This window comes from Stegodyphus dumicola, chromosome 2 (assembly GCF_044657685.1).
Source record: "Stegodyphus dumicola isolate Sdum_Otavi_A_Nest chromosome 2, ASM4465768v1".
In the NCBI taxonomy this organism is placed as follows: Eukaryota; Metazoa; Arthropoda; class Arachnida; order Araneae; family Eresidae; genus Stegodyphus; species Stegodyphus dumicola.
Genome location: NC_140769.1, coordinates 260,062,508 through 260,076,047, shown reverse-complemented (window position 1 = coordinate 260,076,047; position 13,540 = coordinate 260,062,508). Strand labels below are relative to the sequence as shown.

General features: G+C 31.3%; 1 protein-coding gene across 2 annotated transcripts in view; it reads left to right on the top strand.

Annotated features, from left to right (window-relative positions):
• The window catches only part of LOC118186893 (WD repeat-containing protein 47-like), a 136,426-nt gene extending 123,565 nt beyond the window's left edge, over positions 1-12,861 (top strand). For both annotated transcript variants that reach the window (XM_035357060.2, XM_035357061.2), the window contains exons 8-9: positions 2,620-2,838; positions 9,271-12,861. In XM_035357060.2, coding sequence (XP_035212951.2) covers positions 2,620-2,838; positions 9,271-9,416 — 365 coding nt within the window. In that variant the 3' untranslated portion in view covers positions 9,417-12,861. The remainder of the gene's footprint in view (positions 1-2,619; positions 2,839-9,270) is intronic.
• The last annotated feature ends 679 nt before the right edge of the window (positions 12,862-13,540 follow it).

Sequence of the window (13,540 nt, the reverse complement as noted above, 5' to 3'; positions counted from 1 at the left end):
AGCAGAGATGTGATTTTAAATGAATAAAAACAAAATTTTTGTGACTTGGAAAAAAAGTACTTATAATAATTTTTTTATATAATTTAATAAAACTGGTTATGAAATGGAATGTGTCTTGCACTTAAAATGTTGTTTAATGAAAGGCTATTAATTAAGGCTATTTCCTTTTTTTAATGTACTATACAGTACAAAATCCGAGATCCAGACTTGTCAGGACTTCAGTGATTGCAGATTTTGGAATTTTTCAGATTCCAGATCATCAGTTTAAATCTTAAAAGATCACATGTAGAAGTTATAAAATCAAAAATATTAAATAGTTATTTATGAAATAATGAAGCATTTATGACTTCAAGTGAATCAAAATTTAGCAAAAAAAACTGAATATTTACTTAAGTGTTTTAAGCTTTTTTTGGAGGGGAATTAATACTTTCTCTTTAATTTTAAAGATAGACAAAATTTCTTGTTCATTTACAAAGTCCTGAAACTGTCATTTCGAGAATTCCCACTAAACTGTCAATCGAAGCCTTTTTATTTTCAAAAACCTCTTAGTCACTTTCACTAGCAATAGCGATATTCTCTGGATTTAAAACCATGTGACAGATTTCGCTGTCCATTAGTCGATAACTAATTTGAGCACTGTCGCAATCGAAAACTTCTGTTATATCATCTTCATTTATTATCACTTCTCCGCAATTTTTCTCAAATTCCATTTATTGGAAAATTTAGCTTTTCTTTAGTGTTTAAAATCGATGTCAAAGTAAAGTTTACTTAATCTTGAAATAATATTCGCTTAAAACCACCACGCTGCTGAGAAAAGAAATCTGGTATGAGCAAAACACCATTTCATCAAACAAGTATATCTTGGTCCTTCACATATTGTTTAGATCAGATTTAAAAAAAAAAAAAAAAAAAAATATGTTCCTTGCCTCCTCCACAACCACCTAAAGGCAGAAGTGTAGTGGACACTAATGTCAATCATATTGTAATTCCTTAGGAAGGGAAAGCAAAATGCAAAGCTACTAAATAAGCCGTGAAATCTGATGACCTTCAATGTGCTGGAAGTAAATGTGTAATTATTTTAGTACCAAACTTCACTTACAAAGTTGGACTCGCCACCTTATTGCCTTATGTATTTTCCTCAATTTTGTGTTGCTGCTTTATAAGGTATTTCTCCCACCTTCTTAGCAAGCCTTCATGGTGTAGTGGTCTGCACACTCAGTGTGTAAAATTGAGAGGTTCGCGGTTCGATTCCTGGCGAAAGTGTTGCTAATTTTTCATCTTTCCTGCTTCCAAAAAATACCTAATGTCTCTACAGCTTTATAAAGCAACAAGGTTCCTGGTTGCTTCTTGAAATTATGTGCCCAGCCCACTTTCCAGAAGCCTTGCCCTCCAAACCCAGATGTCTACACCTGTCTCCAACTAAAGTTACTTTTCTTATCAACCAAATCATCTTTTCACAATGCAGTATGTGAGAAACAAAAGTGTCTGCTTTTTTTTCCTTTTCATATTCCCTTAGGAGACTATCTGAGGAATTTTCAGCTCATTAAGCCTCTTCATAGAATCAACTGAAATAGCTGGAAAGAGCTGTTAAAAATTAGCAGCAGAATGCCAGTTTTAATATAAATATCCAAATGTTTGTTGGTTAATGTATCTTTATTAAAGTAATGTATAGGAATCTCAATTCATTGGAAGGAAAATTGCTTTTACTGTAGACCTGTTTTTCTTTTCTTTCTTCCCCTCCCCCTCCCAATGATATTACCATTACCATGACTTTGTTTAAAGATAAGGGCTAATTTTCATAAAGTCTGGATATTGGATGTCTGGGTTTCGGACTGTTTATTGTTGCTGCATAAGTTTTCCGAGTGTCATTATTAGTACTGAGCTTGTAGGATTGCATTCTATAGCTTACAATTGTAAATTTCAGTTATATGCATCTTTGAGGCCTACTGATTTGTGTATATAGTTTACCTATTCTATTAAATGTTGGAAACTAAATTCAACAATTAAAACCAAATTAGCTTAAGCAGTTCTATCAGTTTTTGCCAGTGTTTCATTTATAAAAACTATAATAGACCTGCGTATGCTGGCATGTTTTTAAAATATGTAAATTTCATATTCAATATTTATTTTAATTATAAGTTCAAGTTTCAAATATTATAGTCAATTATAGTCCATATGCAATGCTAGATTTATTACTAAAAGGCATTATTTTGTAATAAAAAATTATGGTTCTTATAAATATAAAATTAATGAAATAATGTGCATACTTAAAAAATGCTTTTCTAAAGCTTCATTTCACATATAAATGTATAATTTCTTATCTGCTCAAGTTTATAAATGCTATGATTCTCATGTAACAAATTAGTTCCCCCCCTTGTGTATAGACAAATAATGATAAGAATAAAATAAAAAGGGGAAAAATAAACAAATGCATAATTTTATCTATTATTATTATCATTTGAAACTATTTCCGAAATCTTCATAATATATATTTATATATTCTTGTGATATATCAAATTATTATAAAATATTTGTTTTTAAAAATTTCATCAATACTGGCTGATATTAAGGTATTTATTAAAGGCAATCTATGTTGCATTTTTCATTTTTCATCAACAGGTAGTCCTGTTGCTACTATTTGTGTCGATCCATCTGGAAGGTTACTTGTATCAGGTCAAGAAGATGCCACATGCATGCTTTATGACATAAGAGGTGGAAGGCATATTCAGTATTTTAAACCTCATACATCAGACATACGGACAACAAGGTTTTCTCCTAAAGCATATTATCTGCTCACAGGTTCATATGATCACAAAGTGGTGCTTACAGATTTACAAGGTCAGTCAATATTTTTAAATTTTAGATGTGTTGGGAAGTGGGGCTTATGAGAACCAGAAAATGCTACATGACTCAAAATTTTCTACCTAAAAAGTAATACAGTCAAAAGTCGTTAATCCGGACTCGTCGGGACTTCGGCAATTCCGGATTATCGATTTTTCCGGATTATAGATCATCAGTTTAAATCTGGTAAGATGGCATGCAGAAATTATAAAATTAAAAATATGAAACCGTAATTTACGAAATAAAGAACAATTATGATCTAAAGGGTATCAAAATTTACAAAAAAAAAAGCTTAATATTTATTTGTTTACTTTATTAAACATTTCTTTCAATGTAAGTTGTTTAAGTTGCTTCGTTTTTTATGTGATAATACATTCTCTTTAATTCTATAAACAGACATAATTTCGTGTTCAGTTACAAGGTTCCGCTGTTCAAGTCCTATAATTGCTGTGTCGAGAATACCGACTAATTTGTCAATCGAAATTTTTTCGTTTTCAATAACCTCTATCACATTCTTCGCTATCCGAAGCGAATTATAATGACGAGGCATTTGATTTAAATCATATCAAAGACACATAGAGATGAAATATTACATTGAGTAAGCAATTATAAGCCAAATAAAATAAAAACATCTGCTCTTAAGATAAGGATAGTGCTGGATCAACTTCCAATTCATTGCATGCCACCCGGTGTTAAAGATAAACAATGTTTAGATAAACAAACGTTAAAGTTTACATAAACAAAGGATATGCCTTTATCCATTTTTTGCAGCAATTCTACTTTTTGTTTAATGGACTCTGAAAGATACTTTCGCTTTGTATATCCTTTACATATTAGTAAATATATATCGGAAATTCTATTTGACATAATCGAAAGTTCAAGCTTACTTTTATAAAATTGCTCTAACAGTCTGCAAAAAATAATAATCCGGATCCAATTCGAAGATTAAGGAACAACGCAATCTGCAACATTAACTGAAATAGATAATTAGATAATTTTAGCTTAGCTTATCCCGTCCGTTATACATTAAATGCTCATTCGTAAACGTATTTTGCGCACGCGCACACGCAAATTCGCAGCGGTAAAGGTCTTACGCGCATGCGTCAAAGTGACGCATGTGCAGAAAGTTTGTAGCTTTGAGGTCCGGATTATAGATCATTCCGGATTATGGGTGTCCGAATTAACAACTTTTGACTGTATAATGAATATTCCTTTTTATTAGGCTTGATATACATCTTGGTAATGAAGTAAATTTTTCAATCAAAAAATCTGTGCAGATAATGTATTATGGCAAAGTATTTGAGAGCTATCTACTTTAGTAGTCTGAGGTATGGATATAATTGGTTATAAGAAAGAATCGGCTATTATTATGTATGTATGTTGTTTTGATTGAATTACATTTTTTGTAAACAAAAATTAAAAGTAAATGATATCTCTGAGGATAATTGAATACATTATTTTAATGCATAAATCTCTTCAAATTAAGCATATTACAAGAAAACTTAGCAAGACAAGATATGTGTTCAATAATTTCATAATATTCTTTCTTCATTTGTTTGCATTTCTGCTATGGCAGATTTATAAAGTAGGTATCTATATCACCTAAACTTTGGGGAAGCATTTATCTAAGACATAACACATATTTAGTATTGTTATCTCCTTTACACTGTTTTTTCTTTGTATAAGGAGAGTGATTTGAGGGCCTTTTACAATGTAGAATTTGTAATTGCAGCTTGCACATCTCGTAAATCTGCCTCTGCATTCTTGAGTGATTCACTGTTTTAGGCTCAAATCTGTAAATATAAAAATTTGTATATGACTCAAACATGGTATTGTATAATATTCACAAAAGCCAGCCCAGCAGCGGCTGAGTATTAAAATCGCTGAACACTGGTAGTTCTAACCTAGGTCCGATTCCAGGTGAATGGGCTGGCTGCATGGACGTTTTCATTGTGTTCCCCGTGTATAACATGTATACAGTCAAAAGTCTTTAATCCGGACTCATCGGGACTCGGCGATTCCGGATTATAAATCATCAGTTTAAATCTGGTAAGATGGCATGCAGAAATTATACAATTAAAAATATAAAATCTTAATTTATGAAATAAAGAGCAATTGTGATCTAAAGGGTATCAAAATTTACACAAAAAAAGCTTAATATTTATTTGTTTACTTTATTAAACATTTCTTTCAACGCGTGCATGCGTAAAGCATACATTACGCATGTACGCGTTGTTGAAATTAGAAAATTGCAACCAGAAACGCATGCACGCGTAGTCGAAATTAGAAAATTGCAACCAGAAAACTCTTTTATGCGTATTTGTGATATTTATAATGACGAGGAAATTGATATAAATCATATCAGAGTATATTGAGATGAAACACTATATTTAGTAAGGAATTATAAGCCAAATAAAATAAAAACATCAGCCCTGAAGTTGAGGATAGTGCTGACAGATCAACTTCCAGTTCATTGCGCGACGCGAAATTAAAAAAAAAATTTCGGAATGGTTAGAGAAACAAATCACCTCTCTGTCACTTTCTTCATGCCTTTATCCATTTTTTGCAGCAATTCCACTTTTTGTTTAATAGACATCGAAACATGCTTTCACTTTGTAGATCCTTTGGCAGCTCCAGAATTGGAAATTCTATTTGACATAATTGAAAGTTCAAACTTACTTTTATAAAATTGCTCTAACAGTCTGCAAAAAATAATAAGCCAGGTCCAATTCGAAGATTAAGGAACAACGCAATCTGAAATAACGCGACTGAAATAGATAATTAGATAATTTTAGCTTAGCTTATACCGTCATGCATACCGTATGCATGCGCAGAAAGTTTGTAGCTTTGAGGTCCAGATTTTAGATCATTCCAGATTATGGACATCTGGATTAAAGACTTTTGACTGTACAAGCCAGTTTTCCTTAGAAAGACCTCCATAAAGCCCCCTCTTCTCGGTCAGATAGCTATAGTATGCTTTGTCATGATCTCAATATTCCAAACCAAATGATTCATAAAGGCCTGAATTTAGTAATTTATAATAAATTATCACTACCACTTCATAAAGAAAATGAAAGGTAGAAAATTGATTTCTATACCTATTTAATTTTAATTTTAATTTTTAGCTAAGCGTATATTTTTTAGGTGATTTTTGAAGCGAATGTAAAAGTATATCACTCTGTAACCAGAAATTTAATTTGTCTTTTTTCACTGTCGTAATAGTCATAATTCTCCATTCAATTCATGACAAATTAAAATTCTACTTAAAATGTTGCTTTTCCAAGTTATTTAAAATTATCCACTGTTTATAATGTGTAAGGCATTGTTACAAAATTTCCGGGGTAAGATAGCTTCCCGGTTGTCAGAAAATGGCAAAAGAAGGCAGGGTTGCCATATTTGGCGAGAAATAGCCCATATGGCGACAAAATTGCCAATATGCCATAAACGGATGGAGAACTTTCTGGAACGAATTCGGTTATCGGTTTAGCAAAGAATGTTCTCAAACACAAGCTAAAAGCTATATAAACCATCGAGTCCCAGAGAGCCCATCGAGTTAATAGTCAGTCAATGTCTCGTCTAACGAGTTGATTGCGAGTCAGTGAGTGCCTAGTCAAGTCAGTTAAGAGTCAGTGAACGAATGTCTCGTAGTCTAGTGCTATGTTGGTCTTCGAGTGCATCGAGAGAATCTTATAGTACATCGTTGAGTATTTTCTAAGAGCTCCGAGAATGGGCGAATAGAGTCGAGAGCTGTATTATGGTGTATCATCGAGTGCATCGCAATATTGTAGCATGGAGAGTCTTGAGAGTACGTTGAGTTCCGAGCAGAGTTGGGAGCTGTACTCTGGTGCTTTGCCGTGAAGCTGTCTTCACCATTATAGCCTGAAGGCTGTGTCACTGATTGTTTCAGCATGTTTATAGTAGTTCTCCGATGACTGTAAAAATGTTTTTTGGAGCAGTCTTGAATAATACTAGCTAATAAATTGTGTTTCAATACTTCATCAAGTGTTGTCGTTATTCACTCCAAATCCACGACCCTGTATGTACTTAAGAAAAACGTAACAGTATGATTGTAAAATAATAAACAAAACTAAGAAATCCATAAATCTCCAAGTCCTTATTTATTTAGTGGTTCTACTTTCATTGAACATGATTTTAAATCTAAACCTTTCATTTAATTCCATTATTCTTAAATTATTTTCTGACAAGTTTAGATTTAACCATGTTATATTTAATTTGCACTTATTTATGATGATAATGCACAATTAAAGATTTGATCTATTTTAATTTGAAGTAATTTTTAAACACTTTGTAAGTTTAATTTTTAAAGTACCTTTTTGTTATTTATCTCCATATCCTAATGCTGATTGATTGATAATTTGTCTTTATTTTAGAATTTTTACAAAGTTTGACAAAAAAGATCTAGGATTGTTGTTGGTATCGGTTGTCCGGAAAATAATGCAGGTTTTTCCAATTGTTTATCTTTCCTGTACGTTGCTTTGATCTTCAGCTGTTGATGACGATGATTTGAAGACTTAAGTTGAAACAAATCCTTGCATAACTGTTCAAGAGCTTACAGAGGAGCTTGGAGGAAGCAAAACAACAATTTTTGATCACTTTAATCGTATAGGAAAGTCCAAGAAGCTCGATAAGTGGGTGCCTTACGAACTGAAGCAAAAATTTTAAAAATTGCCATTTTGAAGTGTCATCTGCTTTTTCCGTAACAGAAACAATCCTTTTCTTGATCGAATTGTTACGTGTAATGAAAAGTGGAGTATCTCCAACAACTGACGACATTCGGCTCAGTGGTTGGACCGAGGTCAGACACCACAACACTTTCCAAAGCCAAATTTGCACCAAAAGAAAATTATAGTGACTGTTTGGTGGTCTGCAGCCAGTCTCATCCACCACAGCTTCCTAAATCTGGGCAAAATGATTACAGCAGATAAGTACTGTCAAAATCAACGAAATGCACCAAAAATTGCAATGCATATGCTTGGCATTGGTCAACAGAAAGCGGGCAGTTCTTCTCCATGACGATGCTCGGTCACACGTTGTGCAACTGACCCTACAGAAATTGAACGAATTGAGATATGACTCTCCCTCTTCCCCCATATTGACCTGACCTCTCGCCGACCGATTACCACGTTTTCAAACATCTAAATAACATTCTGCAGAAGAAATACTTCAGAAACCAAGACAATGTCAAAAACGCCTTTGAGAACTTTATAGTGTCCAGAACTCCAGAATTTTATTCTATTGGCATAAATAAACTTATATCTCTTTGGCAAAAATGCATTGATTTGGCTGGTGCTTATTTTGATTAATAAAATTGTTTTTGAGTTCAGTTATGATACTTTAAAGATATAGGTTAAAAACCTGCATTATTTTCTGGACAACCTAATACAAGTAAAATTAAAGAAAAATTAAAGGCCTTGTATTAAAATGTTACAGTCATGATTATTCAGAGTAATCTCACCTCTTCTTAATGCATGAATTTGATTTCTCCAGCAGATGTTCAAAACTGATTTTGAAGTCAATTTGATTTTTATTGGATTGCTGTCAGGTTTGGAGATATAAGTTTCCTTAATGTTATGAAGCTTTCTCTTTCAATGCCTCTTTCGGTCTGGGAAGCAGATAGAAAATATTGGTAGTGAAAAGTAAGAAGCAGGATATCTTATTTGAGCCTGAGAACCCTGTGGCTGAAAACTATATACAGTCAGTGCTGTACATATCAGTTTGTTGTCATCCAGGAGGAGCCAGATGCCACATTTTTTGGAAGTTTGGCTTCGCACTGTGAGTGAATCATTATCTATCATTAGCTGATAGGGAATTTTACAATCTGAAAGCACAGTGAAAACATTTCACAATTTTATTTGAATGGCTGATGGGTACTCTTACACTTTCCTTGTCATCTCCACCACTTTCCTTTTATTCTTGAAACTAACTATATCTTCCAAATACATGATTGTGGAATAAAAGGGCATTACTGCAGAAAACTTTAAGATTCTGATCAAAGTCTGCATTACTGATTTTCCACTGAATGGTTTTATGAAGCAGAATTTGATGTTTTGTACATCACAATAGAAGTAAGGAGGTCTTATTTAAGAGTTTCATTCTCTTTTTAGTCTTCAGAATTCAACAGATCTCCTATTCCCATACTTTTATATGTTCTATATATAATTTGATACATATAACGTACTTTTGTATTTAATATTAACAGAATAACAGCAGCAATCCTCACATTTTGTTGCCAAATCTTGTAGAAACAATATAGTTTTGGCTGTAATGTACATTACAATTGAATCTAGTAGTAATGATACAAACAATGTAAAATGCAATTTCTTGACCATTAAAAATTTTTAGTCAGCATTTATCCAAAATTTTTGTTTATGTTTTGCTATATCTTTTAAATGATTTGTTTGTTTACAGGTGATTTAACACAACCATTACCCATGATTGTAGTTGCAGAGCATAGCGATAAAGTAATCCAAGGTAGATGGCACCCTCGAGAATTTGCATTTCTCACAACTAGTGCTGACAAGACTGCTACACTATGGGCTCTTCCTCTTCATTAAGTTTTGTTTTAATTTGTTTTTAAGAGTTTCATGCTATTCTGAAAATAGTTATTTACATGTTTGATTGCAAGTAAATGTACTTAAAGTACTCATTATTGTAAGAACCTTTTTTAAAATGTATATGTTGCAATGAAAATATTTCTCTGGCATTTTAGATCCAGAAATTGATTGATAATTAACTTCTTTCTTGAGAATTCTCATTTCTGAATCTTAGCAATGCTTGATTAAGTTCACTCTGACAGTTCATCAAATTGTGAAATATAATTGTCAAGTCAGCATTTAAAAGTTTGCTAAAGTCTTATACAGTTGTATGGAATATACTCTTCTCTGTAACATAATCAATGACTACACAATTGTGCAGTGAAACTCTTCATGTTTTAAAATAATTTTATATTTTACATTTAAATTTTTTAAACAACATAGTTACCAACTATCCCTCACTCCCAGTTTTTAATTTTTAGTCTTTAATAAGGAAAGTATTTTTTTAGCTACAAATAAAATTTACTGAATTAATGAAACTTATGAATATGTAGTTGAATATGTAGTTAAATATTAATATATATTTTATCAGGATCATATTTTAATTATAGCACAAAAACCTACTGGAAACTCCTGGTTTTACCTATTTCAAGGTTGGCAGCTCTGAAATAATATGCTAAATTCAAAAAAATAAATAAATAAATAAAATAAAACACCCTCCCTCATAAAGAAAATGTTATAATATTTAGAATCTTAATTACAAAGAGTTCCATAAAACCCAAATCATATAAAGTGAATTTAAGTCAGCTTGGAATTCCCATGAAATGGGAGTTACCATATAGCATGAAAAACCTCCCAGTTATCTCACAAAAATCCCTAGTTTTTCAGATTTCAAGGTTGGCAACTATGGTGGCAGGCAACTTGCTGAGCTGATAATCCTCTTCCATTATCCCAATCAATCATTCTTCCCTTCTTGAATTCTGAGAGCTGATCTTATTGTCTTTAATGGTGGTGTAACAATGTCCGTAATGAAAAAATATCCTTCTGCAACAAATTAAATGCAGACAAGATTCCTCTATATACCTTTTTTATGCACGAGGGAGAATGAATTTCAGTGCCCTCTGGTTGCAGTATGTGCATTTCTAATCAAATGATATCTGCTTGACACATATCTTCATGCCAAAATTTCTTTATGGTACAATAATTTCTTTTTGGAGGCAAATTTTTATGGTAATGTAAATATTTTCAAAGTTGAATGGATTTCTTTTATATATATTATATATTTTTATAAATGGTCAAGAAATAAATATGTCAAAGAAAGAATTGTGTGATCTTTCAGTAGTCTGTACATTTAAAACCAGGTAATTTAATGAATTTAGTTTTCTTGGCAGCTATTTTTTTCCCTTGGGGGAGGGGGGGCTTGCACCATGAGTGAAATTTTCTAAATTATAATATGAATTTATTTCAAGTGATCATTTCCACTGCATACGACTGAATGAAATAATTAACATTTACTAGATAATTTTGCTTCTTGAAGAAGAGTCTCATGTCACAGGCATTTTTGTGAACATATTTGAAAACATTAATAAATTAATCACAAATCATAAAGATGCTTTATCATAATGTTACGAAATTTCTAGCATATGTGATTATGTGTGAATGTTTTAATCGTATGAAATCTTAGTAATAGCATTTAAAATGTATTGAAAAATAATCCAGCATCAGTTGTATGTTAAAACAATAGATATTGATGCAAATGGATGATAAATCCAAAAAGCATATTCTCACATGCAGGTTCCATTTTTGGCATTACATGATCATTTTATTTTTTTGCCTGATTACTTTAAAGGACAATAAGTAAAGTTACTAATTTTGTGAATGATTTTTTTTCCCTTACTTCTGTGATGATTGAATTGCAAGCATGTTGGTAATTAGAATAAAACATTTTGTTTATTTGCCTATAAAATGTCATTATTATTAGTTTATCTATATGGAAAATTTAGCTCTTAGAATGGAGTGTTTAATTTTGATGAAGCATATTTGATCTACCTACATAAAGAGTTGGTTAATTGATTAAAACAAAGCACATGAAGGTTATATGCTTAAAGAGAGAAATTTCTCAGTGGAGCACTTTCTAAGGGAAAGTAGTCCACATTTACATTACCATATGAAGGAAAAAAAACGATGAAAACCCCATACAGCCAGCCTGTTAGCATTTGTGCTAAGCAAAAGGAAGGTTGCCTTTGTACATAATTTTCAAATGAAAATTCTTTAAAAATTTTAGCCTTTTTTATAATATGAATGGGAAAACACCAAACTCCCATATAGCCAGTCTCTTTCAATCACTTGGAAATGCAAAACTTTAGATTTATGGTTTTAAAAATAGCTGCTGCTTGGCTGTACACAAGAAATTGTCCAAAGGAAATCTTTTCGTAATTTGAATTGCATTTTAAAAGCACGCTTCTGCATAATTATCAAGTATTTTGATAATGCTAAGAAATTTGTCAGTATCTGATCCATTTAATAGTCAGCTTATTTTGGGCTGTTCTTAGAAGGGCATCTTCCCTTAAAGGTTATAAAAGTTACCATTGTTGACGATTTCATAAGAAAACAGTAATGTATTTGCATTACTTGTGGGAAAAAAAAAAAAAAAAAAAATATTGTTCATCTAATATCTTGAACGGTTAGTGCTATTCAACAAATAATAAATGACTCAAATTTTAATACTAGAACTACTAATCCTTCAAAATGACTTTCCTGCCTTGGGAAAAATAAGCAGACATTAACATTTAGTAGTTCTAGTGTTAAAATAAGTTTAGAGGTATGGAAAATAGTACAACTTAGTGTAATCAGTTAGCTTGTTTTAAAAAGGGGGCCAGCATCATATGTTACATAGTAGCTGTCACAAACAGAGGCTTGCTTTAAGCTATTTTAATATTTATTTAGAAGTTTTAATTTAAGATATGCTTTCATTGCTGCTTATGTTTAAGGAGAATTCTCAAGAAATTTTGCATTGTTGATTCAAAAAATGAAAGACAAATAATGCTTTTGCTCAATGTATTGTAATTATTTCTGATATGTATGTTTACAGTAAATGTGACATACTTTTTAAGGTATTTATGTCAGCTTTGAATGAAGTATTGTTAAATTTAAATATTTTAAAATATTTTTAATTGAACATGACATATATTCTGTAAAAGCAATTACATATATTTAAATTTTTTATGAAGTGGATTTGTAAATACTGTCAAATTTTGCATGAGGGCCAATTTCTTTTCAATACAATGTTTATTAAAAATATGTATAAAATGGGCTATTCTCTAAAAAGCAACAGAATTTATGTACCCATTACAGCTCAAATGAGTAGATTTATATGCTGCATTGTATTGTACCAATTTTTAAGTATTTTGTATTAATATATTTTCCCTTTTATGTTTAAAAAAAATAAAATATATTATGAAGTTTACCTCGATTCTAAATTTCTGAACACATCAATTATACGCCTAAGAAATAAACAATGAGTTAATAATTTATATTACATTATAAACTTTTCATGTATGTGACTACTTCTGCATATTTGTACTTGGTTCATACGGTAATTAAAGTCCTTCCCTTCGGCATTTTAGAAATGATTTTTGCTTCTTAAAAGTTCTCAATTTCAGCCAAAATTAGCACAAGGTCCTTAATTTTAATCATCCCGCTTTTTTTTTTTTTTTTTTTTTTTTTTTTTTTTTTTCCCCTCCCTTTCTCGACCGCCATTTTGAGTTTGAATTAACATGTTGGAGGGATATTTTTCGATTCAATATGCATTTCGTGGGTTATCATTTAAATTCTTTCCTACTTCTTAGGACATAATGGGGACAAAGCCCTGCCTCAATTGAAACAGTAACATTTCATCCTTTTTTGAGAATGAAGAGTTCATAAAATGTTATATCAAAAACGTCCTTTGTCTTTTTGAAATTTGATTTCTTTTATTATGCGATACTAAATTTGGCAACTTCAGGATAATTTGTATATAAAACTTTTGGGATATTCGTGAATTTTTCAACGAACATAATGAAATTGATAAATATCATTAAAATAATGATAATATATTAAAACTGTAATTAATAGATAGCATTAAAATAAAACATTGTTAAAACTGT